General features: G+C 44.1%; 2 protein-coding genes across 4 annotated transcripts in view; both read left to right on the forward strand.

Annotated features, from left to right (window-relative positions):
- The window catches only part of LOC133760446 (torsin-1A-interacting protein 2-like), a 35,954-nt gene that overhangs the window by 2,777 nt on the left and 6,387 nt on the right, over nt 1-26,790 (forward strand). For 2 of the 3 annotated variants that reach the window (XM_062192949.1, XM_062192951.1), the window contains exons 2-4: nt 18,746-18,923; nt 22,184-22,702; nt 26,230-26,748. In XM_062192949.1, coding sequence (XP_062048933.1) covers nt 18,890-18,923; nt 22,184-22,702; nt 26,230-26,748 — 1,072 coding nt within the window. In that variant the 5' untranslated portion in view covers nt 18,746-18,889. Of the gene's footprint in view, nt 1-8,519; nt 8,609-18,745; nt 18,924-22,183; nt 22,703-26,229; nt 26,749-26,790 lie in introns of those variants that run through there. The other variant, XM_062192948.1, reaches the window with a different exon arrangement.
- LOC133760447 (torsin-1A-interacting protein 2) lies at nt 8,606-10,749 on the forward strand. Its single transcript, XM_062192952.1, has one exon. The coding sequence runs from the start codon at nt 8,867-8,869 to the stop codon at nt 9,260-9,262; it is 396 nt and encodes a 131-aa protein (XP_062048936.1). The 5' UTR covers nt 8,606-8,866; the 3' UTR covers nt 9,263-10,749.

Raw genomic sequence — 26,790 nt, forward strand, 5'->3', positions numbered from 1 at the left:
CCTCACTAATATTATTGGCACATGATTTTGGTAATCAAAATAGAAAGGACAAAAATTCACCAACATTCCAGACAAATCAAGATTGTTTTTCCTGTTTATCTCTGTCCCTTGACCATGATACATAAGAAGTTGAATTTGAATCATTAGTTTGTTAACTGCTGAGGGTTTTGTATTAATCCTACGAATAGGCCTGTCTGGTTCTTTATTCTGATCAGCTGGTGGAGCAGCAGCAGAACTTTTCCACTTGCTTTCCCCATTCCAAAAAGTAAAAACTCTAGCTGTGTTTTTCTTCAGTAGTTCGAGTGATAATGATGAACTATTTGAAAACTTTGCCCCCATAGCAAGTGTGGTACGTTATCTGGTTGAACTCTCACACTGTCTCTTTTGTCTAGATGGTGTTAATCCATTTGTGGTTAAGAAAACACAGGCACAGAATGAGTTCATGGTGTCAGAAGCAGGACAGTCTCACTTGGGCGTAGGCAGTTTGACTTTAGCTTTGGAATTCTATATTTGTAGACTGACTATTTGAATGTTGAGTCACACATTTGCGCAGAAATTGATCCTGGAGGATGACTTTCAACACAAATAAAAGTAATAGTATTTGTACTTTATAACTACTTTGACCCGTGACGCTTAAAAAAAAAGTTGTAGGAAAATAATAAAATAGGGAAGTATGTAGTGTGTTAAGAGATGAAGCCTTTCATTTGTGGTCTTTTTACTTAAAATAGTAGAAATAGGATTTTTTTTGACAGGCAGAGTTAGACATGAGAGAGACAGACAGAGAGAAAGGTCTTCCTTCCGTTGGTTCACCCTCCAAATGGCTGCTACGGCCAGCGCGTTGCACCGATCTGAAGCCAGGCTCAGGTGCTTCCTCCTGGTCTCCCATGCGGGTTCAGGGCCCAAGCTCTTGGGCCATCCTCCACTGCACTTCCGGGCCACTGGAAGAGGAGCAACTGGGACAGAACCGGCACCCCGACCGGGACTAGAACCCAGGGTGCCAGTGCCGCAGGTATTGGATTAGCCTAATGAGCTGTGGCGCCGGCCGAAAAATATGATTTATAAACAAGGGGAGTTATTAGGACTAAATTTTCCTTTGTTTAACTGGACATAATTTAAACTAGGGTTTATAATGAGGGTAGACTAACTTTGCTTTAAAGGGATGCCCCTTAAACAAGGTAGTGAGCACTGGAATCCTGTGGCAAATTGTTAAAACACAAATTCTTGCAGGAGACACAAGGATTCTGGTCTGTGGGTCCTGGGGTGGGGCCCAAGAATTTGTATTTCTAACAAGTTCCCAAGTGGTATTAATGATTCCTCACTAGTTAGTTTAGTAAGGAAACAATTATGAGGGTGCTTCAAAAACCTGATTTTTAGAGGGACCAGGACTTTTTGGAGAAGTAATTGATCCAGGACTGGGGTAAAGAAAATATAAGATGAGCCTGGAACGTCTCACGGTGAAGTTAAGGAAATGTTCAGAGTTTAGACCCTGGGGATCTGTTGAAGGAACATGGGAGATGATTTGGAGGAGTTCCCGAAGACCAAGTTGGGACAGTTAGAGCAACAAAATGAATAGTGAAGTGTAGGATTTTTAACCCATAAAAAGAAAGAAGTCCACACTGCGATAGCTGAGTAAATAAGTAGAGGAGAAGGAACTCTTCCTTAGAAGAATCCCAATCAGTAAACATAGAAAGAAGGAGGAAAATGGAAAAGTCACCATTAGGCAAATAGCACCATAGTGATTATTGTCAACAAAATCTGCCTGTGGTGCTAGTGGGTGGAAGTTTGAGAAAACCAGCTTTATTTACATGGTCTGATTTTCTCCCCTGAGGCAATTATTAACTTTGAAAGGAAAATACTGAGTGGTCAATAGAGACACCACATTGACCAACTGATCACTGTTAACATCACCAGTAGAAGATTTATGCAAACAAAACATCATTTCTGTGGTTTTTGTTATTCTTGCTCAAAATACATAACCTCTTTATCTTTGTAATCATAATACAATGTTGTACAAAGCCAAACTGAGGGACATTCTACACAATGACCAGTATTAAAAAATGTCAGGGTCCCAAAGACAAGGAAAGGCTGAGAACTGTCAAGATTGGAGACTAAGAACAGTAATGAGTAAACGCAGGGTGGGGTCCTGGGTTGGGAGGAGGTAGGAAGAGGGGTAGTAGGGACAGAAGAGTTTGTGTACAACTACTCCAGGCATCTAGTCTGTACAAAACAATTCCCTAAGGAAGTAATGGCGTTGCTGTTTGTTCCTAGTTTAGTACTTTTTCAAGCTTTCTTCCAAAAATCTGGAATAAGTCACCAGTTAGTAGGATTGAGTGTGAAATAGTAATACCAGGATGTGGTACAGAGGGATGGGTAAGACATAGATATTTAGTTTTGAACACAGACACAAATAGCTAGTAAAAATATAGAAATTTGAACTGTGGACTTTTGGTCCTTTAGGATAGCTTAGATGGAAATGTACCTGTATATTTCTAAGCTATTCTCCTTTATGGCCTTTCTCTCCCACCCACCCCACCCCCCACCAGGAAAGAATGCTAAAAACACAGATACACACACACACCTGTTTTGCTTGTCCATTCCTGGCATGAGAGAGAACATTCTTCAGCTGTTTTCTGGATCCTGTTTTTCATTTGACCTATCTGTTCTTAAGTGGGAACACTGTGTATGCTTCATAGTACCGAGTGAAGATGGTTATGCCTGTGTCTTCTCAATATTCTCAAGACTGCCAAATTAAACGTAGTTCTCACAAAAAATTGAAGATTTATTCAGGTGCACTTTTCTATTTCCAACAAAGAATTTAGATTATGTGAATTAAAAAAGAAGATTCTGTTTTTATATTCTGTAATCTTCCATAACCCAATTTAAAATTAGCTATAAAATATACATCTATTTTAAGATTTCACTGTATGTTTGACTTATTGGAGAATCGCATACAAGAGACCTTTAGGATCACTGAATAGCCTTAAGATACGATACCTGATGGAAGAAAATATTTAAAATGGGTATTCAAGATGGTCGAAAGCATTTGTAGTTTTTCGGTGTGCCTAGCTTTCGTTTTATGTGTCCTGTGAGTTGTTTGAAGCTGAAGTCCAAGGGATATATTGCCTAGAAAACTCGCCACAGTCCTGACTCAATCTGAAACCATCCTACCACTAAAAAGGAGGGAATGTTTGTCTCAAGGCAGATTTGAGCTTGCTTAATAGCAAAGAAGGAAGTAGGACGAGAATATTTTGGGAAGGTAGTTATTTAGTATTTATACAGCTGCCTAGGTTATTTGATGTTAAATTTCAGTAGATTAACTAGAACTGCATTTTCTATTTTTATATTAAAGTGCCATTTTCTTTTCTACATTTTTGCCTAATGAGGTTTCAGAAAAAATCTTAAGTTTGCATTAGTTCTTACAAACAAAAGCCCGATTCGTGTTTTGTTTTTGTGCATTATTTTGGGGGTAGTGCAGCTCTTTGAACTTTGTGATCTTTTGCCCACTGTTTTTGTTCACAAGGTTTGTTTGAAAATATAGGTATTCTAACACCTTTGGGCTTTGTAAATTTTCTCTAATCTCCATAAGCAATCTTTTTTTTTAAATTCATCTAAAAGCTGTTAGACTCCACCCAAAGCATAGTTCCAATCTTGATTTGATGGACACCTGAAAGTCCTAAAAAGATTTGCTTTGTAGCCATAATACTTGGCATCAGGCCCAGCATGTGGTGGTTTCCTCAATAACTTAAACAGTTATATTTAATACCAGTAGAGTAACGGAAGTTCTCGAGGTATTTTCAGCATGTGAGAATGGATATGGGCAGAGAAATGGGCCAGACCTTGAAATTTAGTCTAATTGCGAATTGTATCTTAAATCAACTGCTTGTGATGCCAATGGAGGTGAGGAAGGACATCAGTTCAGGACAGCTAAATCTTTTCCAACCTTCAACAAGCTTTTTATCTTATTGGAAGTTCTGATGGGCAGATTTACATGTCTGATTCATGAAAATGAGAATTAAATTTTTACTAGAGTGCACATTTTTGGATAGCTTTCAAAGGAGATTGGCGGGGAGGGAGTGCTGCTAGGAATACAAGTTGTCTTTGATAATAAAATGATAGGAACTGTTAATGCCTAATGGTTCTGAACCATTTCAAATTCCTTTGGGAGTCCAACGAAATATGAACATCTTTCTAGAAGAAATTTACATTTAAAAATTGTTATGTGCAATTTTGAGGGATTTAAGACTCAAACTTATTCTGGATCTTTTTGTGTGGAAGTGGAAAATTTATGTGGCGTGATTTCCCTCATCTCCACTTCAGTATATACATGGAAGAGTGTCTTGTAGCGTTGCAAACAGCCCATGAAAGGACTTTATGAAGATTAGCTGTCACTGCTTTAGGAAAGGCGTTATTTTGTACGGCAGTTGGGAGTACAGTTTCTGAAACCAGTTTGTCTGGATTCAGATCTGGTTTCTCTGCTGCCTATGTGATGTTGGTCAGGTTACTTAACTTTCTGTTTCATTAACCACAAAATGAGGATCATAATCGCTCATTGGATTATTGTAAGGGTTAATTGAGGTAATACATGTAAAGTGTTCAGAACAAGAGTGGGGTAACAGGGTTACTGTGTGGTGCTGACCACAGACCGCGTGAGGTTCCCAGGCTGCCTCTGCCCGGAGGGACCGTGCATTTTTCTCATTTCTGAAGTGCTGTGTGAAGTAGCAGCCTCCATGCACACAGATTCCTGCCTTTATGGAGTGTGCCGTGCCGGGCATTAAGCCTTTTCCACTTTTCTTTGAAGATTGCTTAAAACTTCATGAGAAGACAAAGATGAATATCTTTCTGTAGGGTTCCTCTTTATCTCAATCATGTCACCTGCTTTGCCTCTGAGCAGGGAAACTGCCTCCATTCTGGTGTGGTTTATCTCTTTCTGTATCCCATTGCTAATTGCACTTTCCATTATATTATATTTTTTTCCAAATGGAGATGTGGTTTTTAGGAGTCAGATACAGCGAAGATTCTTCTGGCTCCACCTGAGGAAAAATTAGGATTATCTTTGAGACTCACCGAATGCCTCCTCCATCCACCCCTGTCCCTCCCATCAGATGTAGCAATTATCCTGAGTTTTGTACTTATTTTTTCCTGCTTTTCTTTATTGCATATTTATCCTTTTTAAAAAAGATTTATTTATTTGAAAAGCAGAGTTACGGAGTGGGTGAGAGGCAGAGAGAGATCCATCTTCCATCTACCGGCTCAGTCCCCAAAAGGCTGGGGCTGGGCCAGGCTCCGGGTCTCCTGTGTGGGAGCAGGGGCCCAAGCACTTCGGCCATCTTCCTGCTGCTTGCCCAGGCGCATTAGCAGGGAAGATGAATCAGAAGTGGAACAGCCAGGACTGGAACTTGTGTTCATGTGGTTTGCTGGCATTGCAGGCAGCCACTTGTGCTACAACACCAGCCCCTACATATCTCTCTTTAAATGGTATATTAATTTGACATGCCTTTTAACTTTATGTAGATAGGAAGTTTATATAAGAATTTGTGTATGTGTGTATTTTCTACTTTTTTTTTTTTTTTTTTTGCTCAGTATTCTTAAGTTTCATCTGTGTCTGAGTGTACCATATTCCTTGTATAGCAATACCTTAATGTATCCATGCAGTCTACGGTCCAGGGACATTTGCTGTTATTTTGTTAGCACATAGTACCACCATGAATATTCCAAAAATGGTTGTACTCATTTACATTCCTGTGATTAGAATATAAGAATTCAAGTTGCCTTTTATTGTTTACTGCACTTAAAGAGCAGTAAACAGACAGAACAACCCTGCTGTCAGGGGATTTATATTTTAGTGGAGAGAAGTAGCTTAAGTATGTAATCTAGTAAAATGGTACATGGTTTATGGGGGGAAAAGTAAAGCGAGGGCGCGTAGGTGCTGTCTCACTGCTGTTAGAGCCACATGGAGGGTTAGAGTCTAAGGGGATGAATGTGGCCAGGAAGGCTCAGACTTCTTGTGGTTCATGTGAACAGAGATGCAGGTAGAGCTTGGGCCTGACACTCAGGCAGACAGTGGTAGTGAAGCTGCGAATGTTCAGGTGGGGGAGGGTGTGGACAGTCTTGCCAGGAGCATTTCTGGGGCCCCTCCCTTGGCTGGCACTCACCCAGCAGTGATGAGACTCAAGATTGAGGGAGGAGTGTGATGAGTGGCGTTATTCTGAGCCCTTGGCACTTGGGGCCTGTATTGGGTTGAAGGGCTGGGGGAAAGGCAGTTTGGCTGAAGTACGTGGACTGGTGGAGTTCTCTTGATTCAGGAATGCTTGCAGTCGGATGCTGGCTTGATGTTGGGGGGTTGGGGTAGAGTTATTCTGTCACTTGGAGCCTAGGGCTTTCTCTAGACGCCGGCAGTAGGGATGTGGAATCCTGGGGGAGAGATGATTTTGCCCAGAGTATGTGGAGTCCTTGTTGTCAAACCTAATTTTTGCCACTGTGGTAGATGTGAAATAGTATCTTGCTGGGTTTTAGTTTCATTTTCCTCTTTTCACCCTAGAAATTAAAAACTCAATGTCTTTTTAATGTCAGACTCAGTCATAAATTTACTTTCGCACTATGTTAAAGCGCTTCATGTCTGTGAGTTTTATTAGTCATCTGTATCATGACAAGACACCCAAGATTGAATTTCAGGAACTGAAACTTAATGTGGTGCTGCTTTGTCAACACACCTCAGGGGAATCTATTCCCTAAGCTGTCACCACCAAATATAAAGTGGATGAGTCAGAAGCCACCGCCTTGTCCACTCTGCCCCGGGAGCTGAGTTGGTTGTCCTCATCCATATGTTGTTAACGAATCTCAAAAAGCTCATCTATGCTGACTCTAGTTCATCTTTCAGGTTCCTATCAAAGTATGGGTCCTGTGACGCAGCACTGTCAGAGGCTCTTCAGTTGCTGTTTTAAATTCTGAGAATCACAGCTCCTCGTGACAGTCTGTAAGGAAAAGGCTTTGATTGAGAACAACAATGGCTATAACTCCTCCTTGTCAGGCCAGATCTGTATATGGTTATTCTGTTCTTGTTTTTTTTATTTCAAGATTGATTTATTTATTTGAAAGGCAGAGTTACAGTGAGAGAGAGAGAGACAGAGAGGCCTTCCATCTGCTGGTTCTCTCTCCAGATGGCCACAACAGCCAGGGAAAAGCCTGGAGCTTCATTCAGGTTTCCAAAGTGGGTGGCAGGAACCCAAGCACCTGGGTCATCTTCCCCTGCTTTCCCAGGCGCATTAGCAGGGAAGTGAAGCAGCTGGGGCTTGAGCTGGACACCCATATGGGATGGCAGCACTGCAGGCGGCAGTTTTACCCACGGCACCAGCCCCAATATTTATGCAGTTTTAACACCACACTTTGCATGGCGATCCCTTTTACTCTCACAAGATTGAGCTTCATTCAGAATATATGAAAACGCCGGAGACAGAGGGAGTATATATTGTACTTTGATGATCTGTGACCCTCCTTAGGTTACTCCCTATATCCTGTTTTTCCACTTTGTTTACGAGTTACATTTAGTGTCTTGAGGCTGTACAAGGGTAATGATAGCATCTGCAAATTCCAGCTGATTGACTGTGCAGTTTTCAAAAACAACTTAGGACTAATCCTTAGGGCTATGCCTTACTGCTTTCTCAAAATGACCATATGCATAAACCTGTAGAAATAATTGCAATGAGATGTTCCCTGGATAGTTTCTTTACAGGTTTCAAAAGGATTTCATCCAACTTCTGGTGATTATCTAACATTTTTGTAAACTTTTCCATGGACAAATTAAAGTCTATTATGGCAAGGCTGTCATCAGTCATGTGTCCCACACATTATGGGAATACCATATATGGCACCCATTTCACAGAGGAGATACACAAAAAATGCAGCAATTCCAAACTTTTACTAATATATAAGCATAATTAGACAGACTTTATTATTCCTAAAGTGCAAAAGGAGTAGAAAAAGGAAATACAGCACCCCTCCAGAAAGTAACTGGTGCTATTGTCAATTATACATGATCCAAAACTCTTCTCATGTTCGTATGAGCATAAGAATAACTCCCGCAAAATAAATTAGTTTGAACCTGCATTAAATTGACAAGGGAAAACCGTTGAGACAGTTCTCATCCACAGTGACCCAAGTAATTTTCACATGCATGTTTCTGATGATGTGAGCAACTGCCAAGCCCATATGAGTCGTCTGAAGTTTTATCATTTACAGGTGTGTGACGCATTCCCAGACCCTGCAACCAACTCCGCATCAGCTCCTTCTCAGACTGGGCCCTGGTTAAGGTCCTCCCAAGACAAACGCCACTGGATCCACGCTCAAGAGGACTCTACCAGGTTTCCCTGACCCCCTTACATCTCTGTAAAGCGCCAAGGCCTTAAGACTTGGGTACGTTTCACAACAGCAAGAGCACCGGTGCCGACACCAGACCCATTGGATCGCTCAGCTCTGCTGTTTCACCAAGCAGACAGAACCTTATCAACAGTGAGCCACGTGCCTCCGTGCGATACCACCAGCCTCGGCTAGAACCCTGGTTTTTCTTGAGAAGCTGGGATTTGAAGGAGCTATTCTGAGATCTGTGCTGCTAGTAAGTGACTGGTAACTTTATAGACTGGATTGATCCCTGAGGTCAGAGACTGAGTTACAATTGAGTGAAACATAGACTACAAAATCTTGAAGAATTTTATCAGGGTGCAAGCCAGGTTTAACCCTCTCCAAGTAAAGTTGGTTGAACTGAGAGATCACTAAACCAAACCTGTAATAGGACTGCTCACTTGGGTATCTGTCTTTGTCATATTTGCCTCTTGCTGTTACATTGCTACTTGTGCTGTCTTTGTAGGTCCCGATGTTCTCAGATAACTCACATTGCCCTGATTGTGGACAACAGTGGTTCCCTAGTCTAGAACTAGGCCACTGGTTGTACCAAACTGAGCTTGTTGAGAATGAATGTTACCAAGTGTTCTTAGACCGTATCAACAGGGCTGATTATTGCCCCGAGTGTTACCCTGATAATCCTGCTAATAGAAGCCTTGTTCTTCCATGGTCTTTCCCCCTTGAGTGGGCTCCACAAAACCTCACCAGGTGGACCTTTGAAAAAGCTTGTCACCCATTTCTTCTGGGTCCTCCGCTGGTTAGAAAAAGGATCCATGACTCCAGAATTGCTGGTTTTAACCCTGCTTTACAGCTGATCTTGACCAGAACAGACAAAACTTTAAACAAAAAACTTGGTCAAAGCAAGTAATTTCTGTAACGGTCAAGATCATGGAGACTCTAGAGTCTCCACAGATATGGAAAAATAACTTTTTAAAATCTGACCCAGATTCTCAGTACTTTGGGGAACTGCACCAGCTGTTGGATCTGCTTCCGTGGCCTACATACATTTTGTTCAGCATGAATTTAGGCAGTGTTCCAGCCAGACTGCTCATCTAGAACCAGAATAATCTATTTCCTCTATCAATGATGTGTTGGAACTAGCTTGTCCCACCCAAAAATTTCCACAGCCTAATCACTGACGTATGGCAAGATAGTCCTAGAGAAGAACCTGTACTATGTACTTTATAATGGTATTTCTAGTAATAACTTTTGTAGGGAAACGTCCTCATTGTAGCTGGATTCTACATTGTTCTGAAAATCTTAGTAAGAAACTACATTGTTCTGAATTTTATCTCTTACATATTGATCATTGGCTATATATCTATAATTTATTCATATATAAACATTTATTCATCATTGGCTCTGTTTGGCCCATCCTTATTGTGGCTCTGACCATACTGATAATTGGTCACCTTCAGAGAAGTTACATTCTGTTGGGTAAAACCTCCATGAGTTATTCAAAACCTTGTAGAAATGCCACCTGTCTACACTAACTTGGCTCCACAAAAATTCTATCCTGTCTTTGTGGGTGCCTAGCTTGCTGTGTCCCCTACCCTGGAAATGGAAGACTACTGTTACTGATCAGCTATGTGACAAAAAGAACTATCAAACCTGATTCCTTATAAATTATGAGCAGTCTGGGGGAGCCTGCCTTCTTAGAAGTAAGAAAATCTTGCTGGACGTTGGTGACATTATGGCCTTCACATGTTCATGTGAACATGAACATGGAACAGGAGCTGAAGTTAAGCAATTGAGACAGAGTTGCTGAAAACATCTGAGAGGCCACTGGGCAATTTTAAAATCCCATTGAAGATGCTGGGTAATCCAGGGCTTAAGTAGCAGGTCCACAGTGTGACCAAGGCCCCGGGTTCTCTCTGTGCTTCCCCTCTGGGATCTTTGTTTGCTTTTTGTCCTCATGGATATTTCCTCAGTGCTGACAATATGGCTTGTTGCTGCACCAGGCATTTCCAGAGGGTGGGAGGAAGGAGCAGAGGCTTTGTCCTTTCAAGTCCATCTTTCAGTTGGGAATAAAATCTGTCTCAACAGTCTCTAGCACGTTGCTTCTTACATCTCATCAGAAGGTACTGGTTCACGGGGAGCCTGGGAAAGCTGGCAAAGGGGTGCTGGGGCTTGGCATTGCCTGGGCGGGGCTCTTCCAGGAGGGAAGAGTGGGGAATGAATGGCTGTTGGTATGCAACAAGTCATACTTGCAATATGTTGTAAAAGCTAAAGTTACCTGTTAGTTTGTATAAAGAATGTAACCCAGAGATCCACCCTGTACCTGCCTTATGTCTGTCACCCTGGAGGTTCTCTCCTGTTATATTGCTGAATAAACTGTGTGGACTGCTGAACTGACTGAAGACGAGTTAGTTTATCATTAACCCTTAATTAAGAACTGCTTCCCTATCTAAAGGCTCTTCCTAAAAAAGTGAAAATTTACTTAAGATAGAGCTTTTGAGGATGGTGGGACTGCTCTTTTCATTGGTTAGAGAGTGCTCATGCTCCAAGGACACACATTAGGAAACACTCCACAAATAGTACCTTAGGAAATTCTTACACCACCACTTTCTGGACCAGACTTTGAGAAACTGTAGCAGCATGTCCATAGTGTATTTATCTGCCTTGAAAGGATGGGAGCTGAGCACTCCGCTACTGCATGGTAGTGCTACAGGTTCTCTGTCCCTAGTCCAAAATCCGAAATGCTCCAGAATCTGAAAATTGAGTGTCAGCTTTTGAATTTTGGATTTTTGGTTAAGGGTGCTTGTCTGAAAGTCTGTACAAATACTCTGAAATGTGAAAAACTGAAACCTGAAACACTTCTGGTCCCACACAGTTCAGATAAGGGAGACTCAGCCTGTACTTACTGTACTTTGCTCTACTGGTACAGACCATTTAATCAAGACTATTCTAGACCTCCTCATAAGCGATGTAGAATATGGGCAATAGAAAGGGGTACATATTAACCTTAAGGTTAAAGTTATTTTGCCTTCAAATGTGAATGTAATATCACATACTTGTTGTATAGTCAGCACTCAGAAGTCAACATTATGTGGTGGAGCTCATAAAATTGAGCAAAGGAGAAAACTTAGAAAGTATTTGTAGTTTATCAGCTTAGGTCTTTTAGGTATAACTTCATGTGGTTTAAAATATTACAGATTATTCCAGAATATCCCATAGTTTGTATGAGTAGTCAATTTTATTAAAATATAAGTGTGTTGCTAAAATTAGTTCTAAAGACACATGATCTGGAGAGGGACCTGAGTTATGGAAGGAAGACCAGACAAGCAGGTGGGCAAAAACAAGTCCATGGCTTCCTGAGATGCAGGTGGCAGTCTGCATGGCTCAGGGACATGATTCTGCCCCTTTCATCTTTCCATCTCCTGTGGCAGACCTGGAGTCTCCTGGAGTTTTTAAATGCTTTATACAAAAGTAAAAGTACGGCCTTGTAGCTAGCTGGGTTCTAATTCTGTCCTGATTCGGACTCTTTTTAAGATGTATTTATTTGAAAGCATTACAGAGAGAGGGAGAGACAGAGATCTTCCATCTGCTGGTTCACTCCCCAAATGACCACAATGACCAGGGCTGGGCCGGGCCAAAGTCAGGAGCCAGGAGCTTTATCCAGGTCTCCCACGTGTGTGGCAGGGACCCAAACACTTGGGTCATCTGCTGCTGCTTTTCCCAGTCCATTAGCAGAGGGCTGGATCAGAAGTGGAGCTGTGCGACTCAAACTGGGGCCCATATGGGATGCTGGTGCTGCAGGTGATAGCTTTGCTCACTTCACCACAACGCTGGCCCCACCGCTAAACTTTTAAATTTTTTATTTTATTCATTTGAAAAGCAGAGAGAGAGCTCCTCCATCTGTTGGTTCACCCTCCAAATGCTCACAATAGCTTGGACTGGGTCTTCCTGAAGCCAGGAACTCAATTCAGGTCTCCCGTGTGGGTGGCAGGGACCCAACTACTTGAGCCATTACCTGCTGCCTGCCTCCTAAGGTGCACATTAGCAGGAGGCTGGAATTGGGTGTGGAGCCAGGACTCAAACCTAGGCATTCTGATATGGGATGTGGGCATCTCAAGCAGTAGTCTTAACTGCCAGTCCAAACACCTGCCCCTTAGCTGTTGAGACTTCTAATTTCCCTTTCTCCCTTTTTGAAAAATACAAACATTGGTGCCTCCTGGTACCTGCTCCTCAGGTATCTTCCAGGCCTCCATGTTCTCCCCTTCTGTTCCTGGTCTCCATGGCAACACTGGAGGCTTGCAGGATGGAGTGGAGAATAGGTAAGGTTCCTCTGTGCTCTCAGCCACAGTTCTGTTCTCGCAGGCTGCTTTTCCATGTCCTGTCTCCTCCCAGCTGATTGTAGCAAAACTGGGAGGCTGTGGTTGAGGTGGTATTCACTGAACTCAAGAGAGCTGTCATTACAGGCCTTTCCTTTGATACTTTTCCTACAGAGGCTAGTTTATTACTCATTTGCAAAATCAGTGCACCAAACATACAGAAAGTACACAAAGTGGCAAAACAGTTGTGTACCCAGATCTCAAATATATTACCATTTTGCCACCTTAGTTTTTTTTTTTTTTTTTTGAGAAACTTCTGTAGTTGAAACCTCAGTTTTGTAGAAGCAAGCGCTGAAAGGAAGTTGATGTGTATGTTTTCCATTTATGTGTTTGTGATTTTTTGTTTTTAAAGATTTATTTATTTGAAAGGCAAAGTTACAGAGAGGCAGAGGCACAGAGAAAGAGAAAGAGGTCTTCCATCTGCTGGTTCACTCCCCAGATGGCCGCAACTGTTGGAGCTGCGCCGATCCGAAGCCAGGAGCCAGAAGCTTCTTCCGGGTCTCCCACGCAGGTGCAGGGGCCCAAGGACTTGGGCCATCTTCTACTGCTTTCCCAGGCCATAGCAGAGAGCTGGATCGGAAGTGGAGCAGCTGAGACTCGAACCGGTGGCCATATGGGATGCCGACACAGCAGGCAGCAGCTTTACCCACTGCGGCACAGCGCGGCCCCCTGTGTTTGTTTTTAAATCATATACAGTAATGTAAACAATAAACAGAGCCACAAAAATGCCTGAATAAAAATTCATTAGTATCAAGTTTATATATAAACAAACTACACATCAATTTTTAGTTACCCATACAGCACTTCACTTTGTGTCTTGGAGTCTTCTAACTTGGTTGTGTGACTGCAGGGCAAAGGTTTTTTAAAGCATGTGCCATTGTGCAGTGAGATGAAGCAGTGGGGTACATCTTAAAAGAGTGCAGGGCGGCCAAAGTTGGGAAGGACACAGGGAGACGAATTTGTGACCCTTTGTAGAAAAGTCCCAGGAAATAAAAATTAAAGACGCCATCCCAGCCTACCATCCAGTGCATTCCCCATTGATGGAGAATGAAACTTTACAACTTGAACCTATTTCAAGCCCTGATGCACAGTTAAAGCAAGGCGATCAATTTCTGTTGGAGATTTTAGGGTTACAGGAAAGTGGAGGTGACTGTCGGTGATGAGGCTGAATTTCATTTAAGTTGGAAAACGAACCATCATCACTTCTACCTATGGGGCCAATCAGCATTTCACAATTGAACTTGTAAGGGATTCACCAAAAGCTGACTTTGGTGCCAAATGAATTACATAGGTTTTTATCAGTTTCTTGTTGCAAACTAGCAAAGTTACCTTTTTTGGACATGCTTATGGAATGTTCCTTCCTATAGCTACAGAAAATCTCCAGCAATCCCATTTCATCTGCATCTCGTTATCCAGTCTAGAGGTTCTTACTGCATCTTCTGATTTGAACCGCATGTAGTTCAGAGGGGTCACCACCTCTGAAGCAGAGGCCTCCCATGTTGCTGTGGGTGCGAATGTGTCAAGAACCTCCCTCCCTGTAACTCAGCCTTTAATATAAATAAAAAGAATTTTGAAAACTCTCAGTGTTTGTTACACTTCTTCCTTGCAGCTGTGAGTGAGTGCCTCCTCAACTATGCACGTGACAAAGGGTCTGAATGAAGGCACGGGATGGGTGTGTAACAGGCAAAGTGTCTATGAAGCCTGTGTAAGATTTATGATTATGTGTGATGGTTCCTTTGTAGATTTTATTTGCAACCCAGTCACTAAGGAATGCATTATTAAAATTATATTTCTATAATTCATTTATTAGAGAGCACTCCGCTGGTTCACTCCTCAAATTCCTGCAATGCCTTGGGCTGGGCCGGGGCCGAAGCCTGGGAGCCAGGAATGTAATCTGGATCTCCCACATGAGTGACAAGAACCCAGTTACTGAGTTGTCCCTACTGCCTCCTGGGGTCTGGAGTCAAGAGCCAGAGCGGGGGATCAAGTCCAGGCACTGTGATGTGACGGGGCGTCTTAACCACTAGGCTGACTGCCCGCTTACAAATAATAAAATTTTGAAGGGATTCAATTCTGTTTGTTTCAAGTAAAGTTTTTGATAATTGTACAGGTTTTTATATGATCACAAATGGACCCATGGCTTCAATAAGGACATGAAAAAATTTTTGTTACTGAGAAAGATTTTCTCATACTGTTTTCAAAGTCGTACTCCTTCCCTCAGTAATCACTGGTTTTCTAACACAATAGATCATAATCATTTGCTGATGCTAGAACTTCCTATAAATGGAATCATTTGACAGTCTTCTGTGTGTGGTTTATTTCAGTCTTTTTTTTTTCATTCATTTTATGGCATGTATTGGTATTTGATTCATATTTTGTCTTATTTGAGTTATTCTGTAGTATGTTTCTTGAATTTTATGTAAATGCTGCAATTCTACTACAACTTTTGAGATAATCAGTTCATTTTAAATATAAGATTATGCTACAATTTTAAAGATAAATATGCCTGAGAGACAAAGCTCTTGCCTACTGGTTCACTCTGCAGATGCTCACAGCAGCCGGGGCTGGGCCAGGCCAAAGCCAGGAAATGGAAACTCAGTTCAGGTCTGTCACACAGGAACCCAGTTCCATGAGCCATCACTCTACCTCCGAGGGTCTGCATTAATGCAAAGCTGGGGTCAGGAGCTGGAGCCGGGTATCAAACCCACATACCCCCAGTGTGGGACGTGGGCATGTGAACTGCTGAACTAAATGTCCATCACCGTAATTTAAAAAAATTCCCTCATTAGCGAACCTCCAGGTTCCAATTTTTCCTCAGCTTATAAGGATATCTCTTAACTCCATGGTTTCAGACTTCTTTGAGAGACAGACATACCAGAGCTTCCGTCCAGCCAGTGATGCAGTGGGCAAATGCCTGACTCTTAGAGCTGGGTACTCAACCCGGATTTATCAGACAGGTGGCAGGGACCCACTGGAGCCATCCGCGCTGTTCCAAGGTTACGCATTAGCAGGAAACTAGAGTTGAAAATGTAGCCAGGTCTCCAATATGGGCGGGCTGCAGGCTGATAAGGCATGCTGGCTACCCAACCTGCAGTTTAACCTCGAGGCCAAATGCCTGCGCCTGGTCTTTCCTCATTTTCAGCGATCCTGTAAAAGATAGCCTGGGGCATGTGACTGGGCTTATCTGGCGTACATCTAAAGGCTGAGTTGCTGATTTGTGGAGTACGTGTGCCTTGCCTTGACTTGCCGTGTTGCTCTTCAAAGTTGCAGTAACAGGCTGCTTCGTTGCCAGTAGGGGCTCATGGTTCCCTGGATCTCTAAATCCTCAACCAAACCCAGCATTGCCTGACTTTTAATTTCTTGCCAGTCTCATGGTTGTGAACAGTGTCTCATCATTAATTTATTTTGCATTTCCTTGACTACTTTCCATATATATTTATTAGACTTTGAAGTTTTCTCTTTGTTTAAATCTTTGTTTATCCGTTTTGCCCACCTTTGCATAACATTTGTCTTCCACTTATTTGTGTATTCTGGATATTAATCTGCAGACTTTTTTCTAATTGGTGATTTCCTTTTAATATCTTGTGTAGAGATTAAAAGTGTACGATCATCACATTAGTCAGATTTTCCTTTTTGGTTTGTTTTATGCCTTATTTAGGGAACATGAGGTTATACAGCTGTTTGGTCATTTTTTCTCGGAGTCTCTTTTTGCTTTTTACATCTTTAGAATTGATGTCTGTGTGAGGTGGGAGGTAAAAAGTTTCCCCATTTGAATAATCACTTGTTGCCAAATGGTTCTTTCCCTTCTGTTAGATAGCCAGCCAGTTTCCTCTGCATCCGTGTGTGGATCACGACTCTCTAATCTGTTTACTGTCTGTTTTTGCACCAGTGCCCCGTTGCGTTTATCACCACAAGTTAACCAAGTCTGGATATCTGGCGAAGGGAGAGCCTCCTTTCTCCCTCAGAATGATCTCGCTCCCTGTGAATTGTAGGATCCAGCTTGTCCGTTCCACTAGAAAGCAATAGTAATCAAAAAACTTGAGAATTTTGTTTCAAATTCCATTGAATGTATGGATTTTGGGGGAAATTGCATCAGTGATTTTGAGTCTGTCTATATGCACCTGATGTCTCTGAGGATTTTTTAGATCCTTCAGTAGTTTTATACTTAGGTAGCTGAAGGTCTTTTTGTAGAAAGCAACTTTATTGAGGTGTATGTGGCACACACCTCTCTAGTTCTTGCTGCCTGTTGTTAGAATTATTACTAGTTTTTCTCAGTTTTATTACTAGATACTTTATGGTTTTTGTGCTTAGTATCTCTGTTTTCTAGAATTTTTATCACTGATACATAGGAAACTTGGTACTCACTGTTTTCTTGGTTTTAGCTCTAAGGAAAAAAAAATTTTTTTTTAAAGAAATCTGAAAAGGACTGGCAACATTTTTCTTTTCTTTTTATTTATTTATTTATTTTTTTTTATTTTTGACAGGCAGAGTGGATAGTGAGAGAGAGACAGAGAGAAAGGTCTTCCTTTTTGCCGTTGGTTCACCCTCCAATGGCCGCCGCGGCCAGCGCATTGTGCTGATCCGAAGCCAGGAGCCAGGTGCTTCCTCCTGGTCTCCCATGGGGTGCAGGGCCCAAGCACTTGGGCCATCCTCCACTGCCTTCCCGGGCCATAGCAGAGAGCTGGCTTGGAAGAGGGGCAACCGGGATAGAATCCGGCGCCCCAACCGGGACTAGAACCCGGTGTGCCGGCGCCGCAAGGTAGAGGATTAGCCCTTTAAGCCACGGCGCCAGCCAACATTTTTATTTTCTATCATGAAGTAGGATAGGGAAGAAACTTCACTGTCTGATGTGATGGGAAGTAAAAGGAGCCTGAAAGCCCAGCCTCGGGGACAAGATAAGAGGGGTGACAAGGACTCCAAGTCTGAGGCGGTCTGGGTGTGCATGCCAGCAGGGAAGGGGGTCTGCCCCACCCCTCCCCTCTCCTGCTGGATCCAGTATCACTGTTCATAGCCACTCAGGCTTTTATACGCTTTTTATGTAAATGGTGGAGTTCTTACTCCACACGGGGCATTTGCTATGACTTTTGGATTAAAAATTGTAATTTGTAAAATTAAGTTTTACAAAAGAATACTGTGAGAAAAACACAAAACAAGGCTAACTGACTAGACCGTCAACTGGGCTGTCAAAAAAATGACTCATTACAGAAGTCTTCTGTGCTGGGGGATATAATCCTTATAGTGACCCTCAGTCTCGTTTGTATAGATAGTGAGGGTCTGGAAACTTACTGATCAGTTTTTTTTTTTTTTTTTTTTTTTTTGACAGGCAGAGTTAATGAGAGACAGAGAGAAAGGTCTTCCTTTGCCGTTGGTTCACCCCCCCAAATGGCTGCTACGGCTGGTGCTGCACTGATCCGAAGCCAGGAGCCAGGTGCTTTACCTGGTCTCCCATGCGGGTGCAGGGACCCAAGCACTTGGGCCATCCTCCACTGCCTTCCCAGGCCACAGCAGAGAGCTGGCCTGGAAGAGGAGCAACCGGGACTAGAACCTGGTGTGCCGGCGCCGCAGGCGGAGGATTAGCCTAATGAGCTGTGGCACCAGCCTGATCAGTTTGTTTTTGACAGAAAATAAGATTTAACTATGAAAGGATATAATTAAGGGTTTTACTGCTAATAAACTGCCTCTTTGATATCTTTTGTAAAAACTTCTTGGTTCGTCTCGGTCCTCTCTGATCACATGAGAAGATCCTGTGTAAAAAGATACCTGCCTTCTATTCATGAAAGAACAGCGTGCGAAAGCCACTCGGAGGCAGTGCCGCAGCTCCAGACATGCACGTCCTAGCACCCAGGGTTTCAGCTTGGCCTGTGGTGGCCAAAGATGGGGAGTCACTTCCCTTCACTGACAGAGGCTGAGAGAACCTGCTGCACAAACCAGACAGACTGAACAAGCAATGCTGGGGGGGGGGGGGGGGATTTCCTGAATGGATAAAAAGTCATTTAATTTTTCTCATTCTATTTTAGTCACTATATGTTTACCTTGTTTCCTGGGCCTACCCGAAGTATGAGCCTGTTGGGACTTGGGGCCAGAAGAAAGCAAGACATCTTCACAAGGAACTCCAGACGCTAAAAAAAATATCCCCAAGTCTGAAGAGCTAGGACACAGACATGGCCGACAGTGGATTTACGGATCCTCGAGAGGGTAAGGCTAGTTGGGCAGCACTGGGGTTTGTGCTACGGGAAACTAGGGCTGGGCCGAAAGAGGGGCTCTCACACCGAAACCTGGAGGTCTGAAGTGAACTCAAACTCAGCGGATTAATTTGTGAGATTGGCCTTGTTCTTTCATAGTGACTGAATTTACCCGCAGTGCCAGATCCTAATTGTAAAGCAGACAACTGTTCTGGAGACTTCAACAGTTCAGCCCTGTCGTATCGGCAAATACAATGCATCTTTGAAAGGAGATGACAGACAATCCTTAGAGTTATGAAATAAAGCTGGAGGGAATGAATTACAGTGATGGGTAAAGATGGAACTTAACTTCTTCATCATATAGGAATGTATGAGAGGTTCAAAATAATCCAAATAGACTTTTCAGAAGGGAAAGTGGACATTTGTATTTAAAATCTTTTACACTGGAAGTTTTATTTTTGGGGCCCATGCACTTGAGCCATTTTCCAATGCTTTTCTAGGCCTTTAGCAGAGAGCTGGATCAAAAGAGGAGCAGCTGGGACATGGACCAGCACCCATAAGGGATGCCAGTGCCATTGGTGGAGGCTTAGCCCACTATATGCCACCATGCTGGCCCCCTACTATGGAAGTTTTTAAATATATAAAAGTAGACCAGTATAACAGTTGTCATGTTCTCAATATCCATCTTCAACTGTTATCAAATTAATGCTAATTTTGTTGCCTGCTGTGGATTATTGTAAATTCAGAACATATCATGTTATTTGTAAATATTCAATTTATGTCTCTGAGAGATTCTGTATTTTTTATTTATTATCATTTTTTAACAGATGTATTTATTTATTTGAAAGAGTTACAGAGAGAGAGAGAGAGACAGAGAGATCTTCCATCCTCTGATTTACTCTGCAAATGGCTGCAACGGCCAGGTCTGGGCCAGGCTGAAGCCAGGAGGTGGGCACTCCGTCTGGGACTCCCACCTGGGTGGCAGGGGGCCAAGCACCTGGGCCATCCTTTCCCATTCACAGGGAGTTGGATCAAAGTGGAGCAGCTAGGACTCAAACCACTACACACAGGGGATGCTAGCCGTGCAGGCGGTAGCTTAAGCTGCTGTGCCACAATGCATTCCTCCCCGCTTTGGAAAAAAAATTATTTATTCAAAAGGCAGAATTACAGCAGAGGGAGAGAATCTTCCATCTACTGATTGACTCCCTAAATGGCCACATGGCCAGGGCTTGGCCAGACTAAAATAGGATCCTAGTACTGGCGCCATAAACTAGGGTGTCAATATATTGGGGCAACAACAGGAGTCACTGTGCACTTGCTCCTCATGTGGGATGTCTGTCCTTAATGTGCTGTACATTGTGATTTAATGCTATAACTAGTACTCAAACAGTATGTTTCACTTTGTGTTTCTGTGTGGCTGCAAACTGTTGAAATCTCTACTTAATATATACTAAATTGATCTTCTGTATATAAAGAGAATTGAAAATGAATCTTGATGTGAATGGAAGAGGAGAGGGAGCAGGAGAGGGGAGGGTTGCGGGTGGGAGGGAAGTTGAGGGGGAGAAGCCATTGTAATCCATAAGCTGTACTTTGGAAATTTATATTCATTAAATAAAAGTTAAAAATAATAAATAAGTAAATAAATAAAACAGGAGCCTAGAACTCCATCTAAGTCTCCTACGTGGGTGGCAGGGGCCCAAGGGCTTGGGCCATCTTCAGCTGCTCTCCCAGGTACATTAGCAGGGAGCTGCATCAGAAGTGGATTTGAACTGGCGCCCACATGGGATTCTGGCATTGCAGGCAAAGGCTTAACATGCTGTGCCACAATGCCTGCCTCCTATTTTTAAAACGATTTATTTATTTGAAAGAATTACGGAGAGACAGAGCTCTTTCATCTGGGAGCTGGTTCACTCCCAGATGGCCACAACGGCTAGAGCTGGGCCAGGCCAAAGCCAGGAGCCAGGAGCTTCCTCCAGCTCTGATGTGAGTGCAGGAGCCCAAGCACTTGGGCTGTCTTCCACTGCTTTTCCAGGCCACTAGCAGAGAGCTGGATTGGAAGTGGAGCTGCTGGGACTTGAACTCGTGGCCATATGGGATGCTAGTGTCATAGGCGACAGCTTTACTCACTGTGCCTCAATGGCAGTCCCGGAAAGATCTAATTAAAAAAAAAAAATAACCAAGGTATCATCATCACAACCAAGATATTCATTATATCTGAAAAATAAATGAAGTTGATGGTCTCATAAATGTTCTGTAATGATTTATCTAACAATGTAAGCATCATTGCGCACTCAGAATAGTTGATTGATGGGTGTCTTAATCAATAGTTCACCCACCTTTTTTACCCTTTCCTGTCGTTCGTTTCTATTTCTTGATGTTACTAAAGAAACAAAAGTTTTGTTTTTTTTTTTTTTAAAAGATTTAGTTATTTATTGGAAAGGCAGGCAGAGTTACAGAGAGGCAGAGGCAGAGGCAGAGAGAGATAGAAAGGGAGAGCGATCCTCCATCTGGTAGTTCACTCACCAGATGGCATCAACCAGGAGCCAGGAGCTACTTCTGGGTCTGCTGTTTGAGCGCAGGGCCCAAGCGCCTGGGCTTCCCCCACCCCCAGGCACACGAGCAGGGAGCCGGATGGCAAACAGAGGAGCTGGGACCCAGCCCAGCGCCCGCAGGGAATGCTGGTACCCGCACCGTCCACAGCCCCAGCCCAGCAGAAGCTTGTTCCTTGGGCTTTCCCACATTCTGGGTCGTGCCGACGGCAGTCTGGAAGCTTGATTACACGCATGCCTCTCCCCTTGTGTTTCTTGGGAACCGGTGGTTAGTCCTGGAAGCTTGAGGAGATTGCAGTCCGGTTGTTGAGCAAGAACACTTCTGGGTGGGATCGTGTCCTTGCTGCTGATGGCATCTGGCTTTTCCTGTTTTTGTGACACTAAGGTTGGTCAGTGGTTTCGGTTTTCGGTCTGGATGAACCTTTCACATGAATAGTTTTAGCTGCCTTTGATGGTCATTGTCCTTTATGAGGGAAGGGGATATATGTAATACTACCAAGAGTTGGTTTGATCACTCAAAATTGTTCTACGTTAGTGTTATTTGTTAGATCTGCCAACACGATAGTAAGTCTGTGTTAATTATCTTGATTGAGCGCCCAGAGAAACAACATTTAGGAAGATGCCTTATAAACCACAAATACAGTTGTTTATCAAGGACCTTGTTGAACTAGGAAAATAGGGAGACATTTTCTCCAATAAAAATTGTGCATTTTTATGCCGGTAGACTCTCCAAAGGATTTGGAAAACGAGCCGTCAGTAAATCCTCACGCGCAGGAGACCACAGTCACAGCAAGTCCCCCTGCAGAAGCTCAGGCCCTGCCTCCTGCCTCTGACCTTGACAAAGACCACCACGAGGGGCACCCAGAGGGTCCAGAAAGTGCAGACGCAGGCGGCACATCAGAAGGCCCAGGTCCAGCAGACTTCGGAGACCATCCCAAGGCTACAGCAGAACGTGAGAGCAAGCCCGGTGTCCCGGATGGAGAACAAGGACATCAGGTGCCCTGGGGAAGTCTGGGGGAAGAACCCCTGGATCTGGATCCTAACTGTTCTCCAAGCGACGAGGTAGGAAGAGCAGGTGCACAGCCGGGGAGCAGCTCTGCGGCCTTCCCCGAGGGAGCGAGTGACGGAGCTGCGGCTGCTTTGGGGGCGCCCGCCGCAGCCTCCCAGGAGGCCCACGGTCCGGGTCCTGGCAGCACAGGTCTGGACAGCCGGGATGCGTTGAGGAGGCGACAGCCCGCTTCAGGTAAGAATCTACGCAGGAGCATCCAGGTTTGTGGTGCTGTTACGGAGGACGTAGCACAGGTCAAGGGCTTCTCAGAGACCTTTGGTGTCTCACAGATTAAGGCCTTTGATCCCCTCTGATACGGGGCGCGGGTGTCAAATCATGGCTGCCTCATGTAGGGCTATCATTCATTCATTCATCTTCAGAGTAGACATAACTGGAGTGAGCAGAGCTGTGTCCTTTGCACTCATTGTGTACCTCTGGCAATAAGCACACAGATCAACTCTATGAATATACATCTTTAAAGATTTATTTATTGGGCTGGCGCTGTGTAGCTGGTAAAGCCGCCACCTGCAGTGCCCGCAATCCCATATGGGTGCCACTTCGAGTCCCAGTTGCTCCACTTCTGATCCAGCTCTCTGCTATGACTGGGAAAGCAGTAGAGGATGGCTAAGTTCTCGGGCCCCTGCACCCACATGGGAGACCAGGAAAAAGCTCCTGGCTCCTGGCTATGGATTGGTGCATCTCTGGCCCTTGTGGCCAACTGGGGAATAAAGCAGCAGATGGAAGACCTCTCTCTCCCTCTCTGTCTCTCCTTTTCTCTCTGTGTGTAACTCACACTTTCAAATAAATAAATAAATCTTTAAAAAATTTATTTATAAATTTGAACGTCAGAGTTAGAGAGAGAGAGACAGGGAGAGAGAGATTCCTATCTGCTGGTTCACTTCCCAGATGGTCCAAGAGTCAGGGCTGAGCCAGACCAAAGCCAGGAGCTTCTTCTTGGTCTCCCATGTGGGTGGCCATCCAGGTCCCTCACATGGGTGGCAGGGTCCTGAACACTTGGGCCATCTTCCACTGTTTTTCCCAGGCCATTAGCTGGGAACTGAATTGGAAATGGAGCAGGGAGGACACAGTCCAATGCCCATTTGAAAGGCTGGCATCACAGGCAGTGGCTTTACCCACTGTGCCATGATGCCAGCCCCCATGAATATTTTTTGAGTGAGTGAATAAATGTGATTTATAACCATTTCTGTCATCAGAATTTTCATTATGTGGGTTCACTGTTGGTTGAAGAGAAAATCTTATTTAAAAAATGCAGTTTATATATGGGAAGCAACTTAAAATACAGTGGAATGAGGTCATCTATAATATTACTTTTTACTAAAGAATATAAAGTGTAGAAATCTTTTTGGTGGAGAGAGCTGGATCAAAAGAGGAGCAGCTGGGACATGGACCAGCACCCATAAGGGATGCCAGTGCCATTGGTGGAGGCTTAGCCCACTATATGCCACCATGCTGGCCCCCTACTATGGAAGTTTTTAAATATATAAAAGTAGACCAGTATAACAGTCGTCATGTTCTCAATATCCATCTTCAACTATTATCAAATTAATGCTAATTTTGTTGCCTGCTGTGGATTATTGTAAATTCAGAACATATCATGTTATTTGTAAATATTCAATTTATGTCTCTGAGAGATTCTGTATTTTTTATTTATTATCATTTTTTAACAGATGTATTTATTTATTTGAAAGAGTTACAGAGAGAGAGAGAGACAGAGAGATCTTCCATCCTCTGGTTTACTCTGCAAATGGCTGCAACGGCCAGGTCTGGGCCAGGCTGAAGCCAGGAGGCGGGCACTCCGTCTGGGACTCCCACCTGGGTGGCAGGGGGCCAAGCACCTGGGCCATCCTTTTCCATTCACAGGGAGTTGGATCAAAGTGGAGCAGCTAGGACTCAAACCACTACACACAGGGGATGCTAGCCGTGCAGGCGGTAGCTTAAGCTGCTGTGCCACAATGCATTCCTCCCCGCTTTGGAAAAAAAATTATTTATTCAAAAGGCAGAATTACAGCAGAGGGAGAGAATCTTCCATCTACTGACTGACTCCCCAAATGGCCACATGGCCAGGGCTTGGCCAGACCAAAACAGGAGCCTAGAACTCCATCTAAGTCTCCTATGTGGGTGGCAGGGGCCCAAGGGCTTGGACCATCTTCAGCTGCTCTCCCACGTGCATTAGCAGGGAGCTGCATCAGAAGTGGATTTGAACTGGCGCCCACATGGGATTCTGGCATTGCAGGCAAAGGCTTAACATGCTGTGCCACAATGCCTGCCTCCTATTTTTAAAACGATTTATTTATTTGAAAGAATTACGGAGAGACAGAGCTCTTTCATCTGGGAGCTGGTTCACTCCCAGATGGCCACAACGGCTAGAGCTGGGCCAGGCCAAAGCCAGGAGCCAGGAGCTTCCTCCAGCTCTGATGTGAGTGCAGGAGCCCAAGCACTTGGGCTGTCTTCCACTGCTTTTCCAGGCCACTAGCAGAGAGCTGGATTGGAAGTGGAGCTGCTGGGACTTGAACTCGTGGCCATATGGGATGCTAGTGTCATAGGCGACAGCTTTACTCACTGTGCCTCAATGGCAGTCCCGGAAAGATCCAATTTAAAAAAAAAAATAACCAAGATATCATCATCACAATCAAGATATTCATTATATCTGAAAAATAAATGAAGTTGATGGTCTCATAAATGTTCTGTAATGATTTATCTAACAATGTAAGCATCATTGCGCACTCAGAATAGTTGATTGATGGGTGTCTTAATCAATAGTTCACCCACCTTTTTTACCCTTTCCTGTTGTTCGTTTCTATTTCTTGATGTTACTAAAGAACCAAAAGTTGTTTTTTTTTTTTTTTTTTTTTTTTTAAGATTCAGTTATTTATTGGAAAGGCAGGCAGAGTTACAGAGAGGCAGAGAGAGATAGAAAGGGAGAGCGATCCTCCATCTGGTAGTTCACTCACCAGATGGCATCAACCAGGAGCCAGGAGCTGCTTCTGGGTCTGCTGTTTGAGCGCAGGGCCCAAGCGCCTGGGCTACCCCCACCCCCAGGCACACGAGCAGGGAGCCGGATGGCAAACAGAGGAGCTGGGACCCAGCCCAGCGCCCGCAGGGAATGCTGGTACCCGCACCGTCCACAGCCCCAGCCCAGCAGAAGCTTGTTCCTTGGGCTTTCCCACATTCTGGGTCGTGCTGACGGCAGTCTGGAAGCTTGATTACACGCATGCCTCTCCCCTTGTGTTTCTTGGGAACCGGTGGTTAGTCCTGGAAGCTTGAGGAGATTGCAGTCCGGTTGTTGAGCAAGAACACTTCTGGGTGGGATCGTGTCCTTGCTGCTGATGGCATCTGGCTTTTCCTGTTTTTGTGACACTAAGGTTGGTCAGTGGTTTCGGTTTTCGGTCTGGATGAACCTTTCACATGAATAGTTTTAGCTGCCTTTGATGGTCATTGTCCTTTATGAGGGAAGGGGATATATGTAATACTACCAAGAGTTGGTTTGATCCCTCGAAATTGTTCTACGTTAGTGTTATTTGTTAGATCTACCAACACGATAGTAAGTCTGTGTTAATTATCTTGATTGAGCGCCCAGAGAAACAACATTTAGGAAGATGCCTTATAAACCACAAATACAGTTGTTTATCAAGGACCTTGTTGAACTAGGAAAATAGGGAGACATTTTCTCCAATAAAAATTGTGCATTTTTATGCCGGTAGACTCTCCAAAGGATTTGGAAAACGAGCCGTCAGTAAATCCTCACGCGCAGGAGACCACAGTCACAGCAAGTCCCCCTGCAGAAGCTCAGGCCCTGCCTCCTGCCTCTGACCTTGACAAAGACCACCACGAGGGGCACCCAGAGGGTCCAGAAAGTGCAGACGCAGGCGGCACATCAGAGGGCCCAGGTCCAGCAGACTTCGGAGACCATCCCAAGGCTACAGCAGAATGTGAGAGCAAGCCCGGTGTCCCGGATGGAGAACAAGGACATCAGGTGCTTTGGGGAAGTCTGGGAGAAGAACCCCTGGATCTGGATCCTAACTGTTCTCCAAGCGACGAGGTAGGAAGAGCAGGTGCACAGCCGGGGAGCAGCTCTGCGGCCTTCCCCGAGGGAGCGAGTGACGGAGCTGCGGCTGCTTTGGGGGCGCCCGCCGCAGCCTCCCAGGAGGCCCACGGTCCGGGTCCTGGCAGCGCAGGTCTGGACAGCCGGGATGCGTTGAGGAGGCGACAGCCCGCTTCAGGTAAGAATCTACGCAGGAGCATCCAGGTTTGTGGTGCTGTTA

The sequence above is a fragment of the Lepus europaeus genome, chromosome 5 (assembly GCF_033115175.1).
Source record: "Lepus europaeus isolate LE1 chromosome 5, mLepTim1.pri, whole genome shotgun sequence".
Classification (NCBI taxonomy): Eukaryota; Metazoa; Chordata; class Mammalia; order Lagomorpha; family Leporidae; genus Lepus; species Lepus europaeus.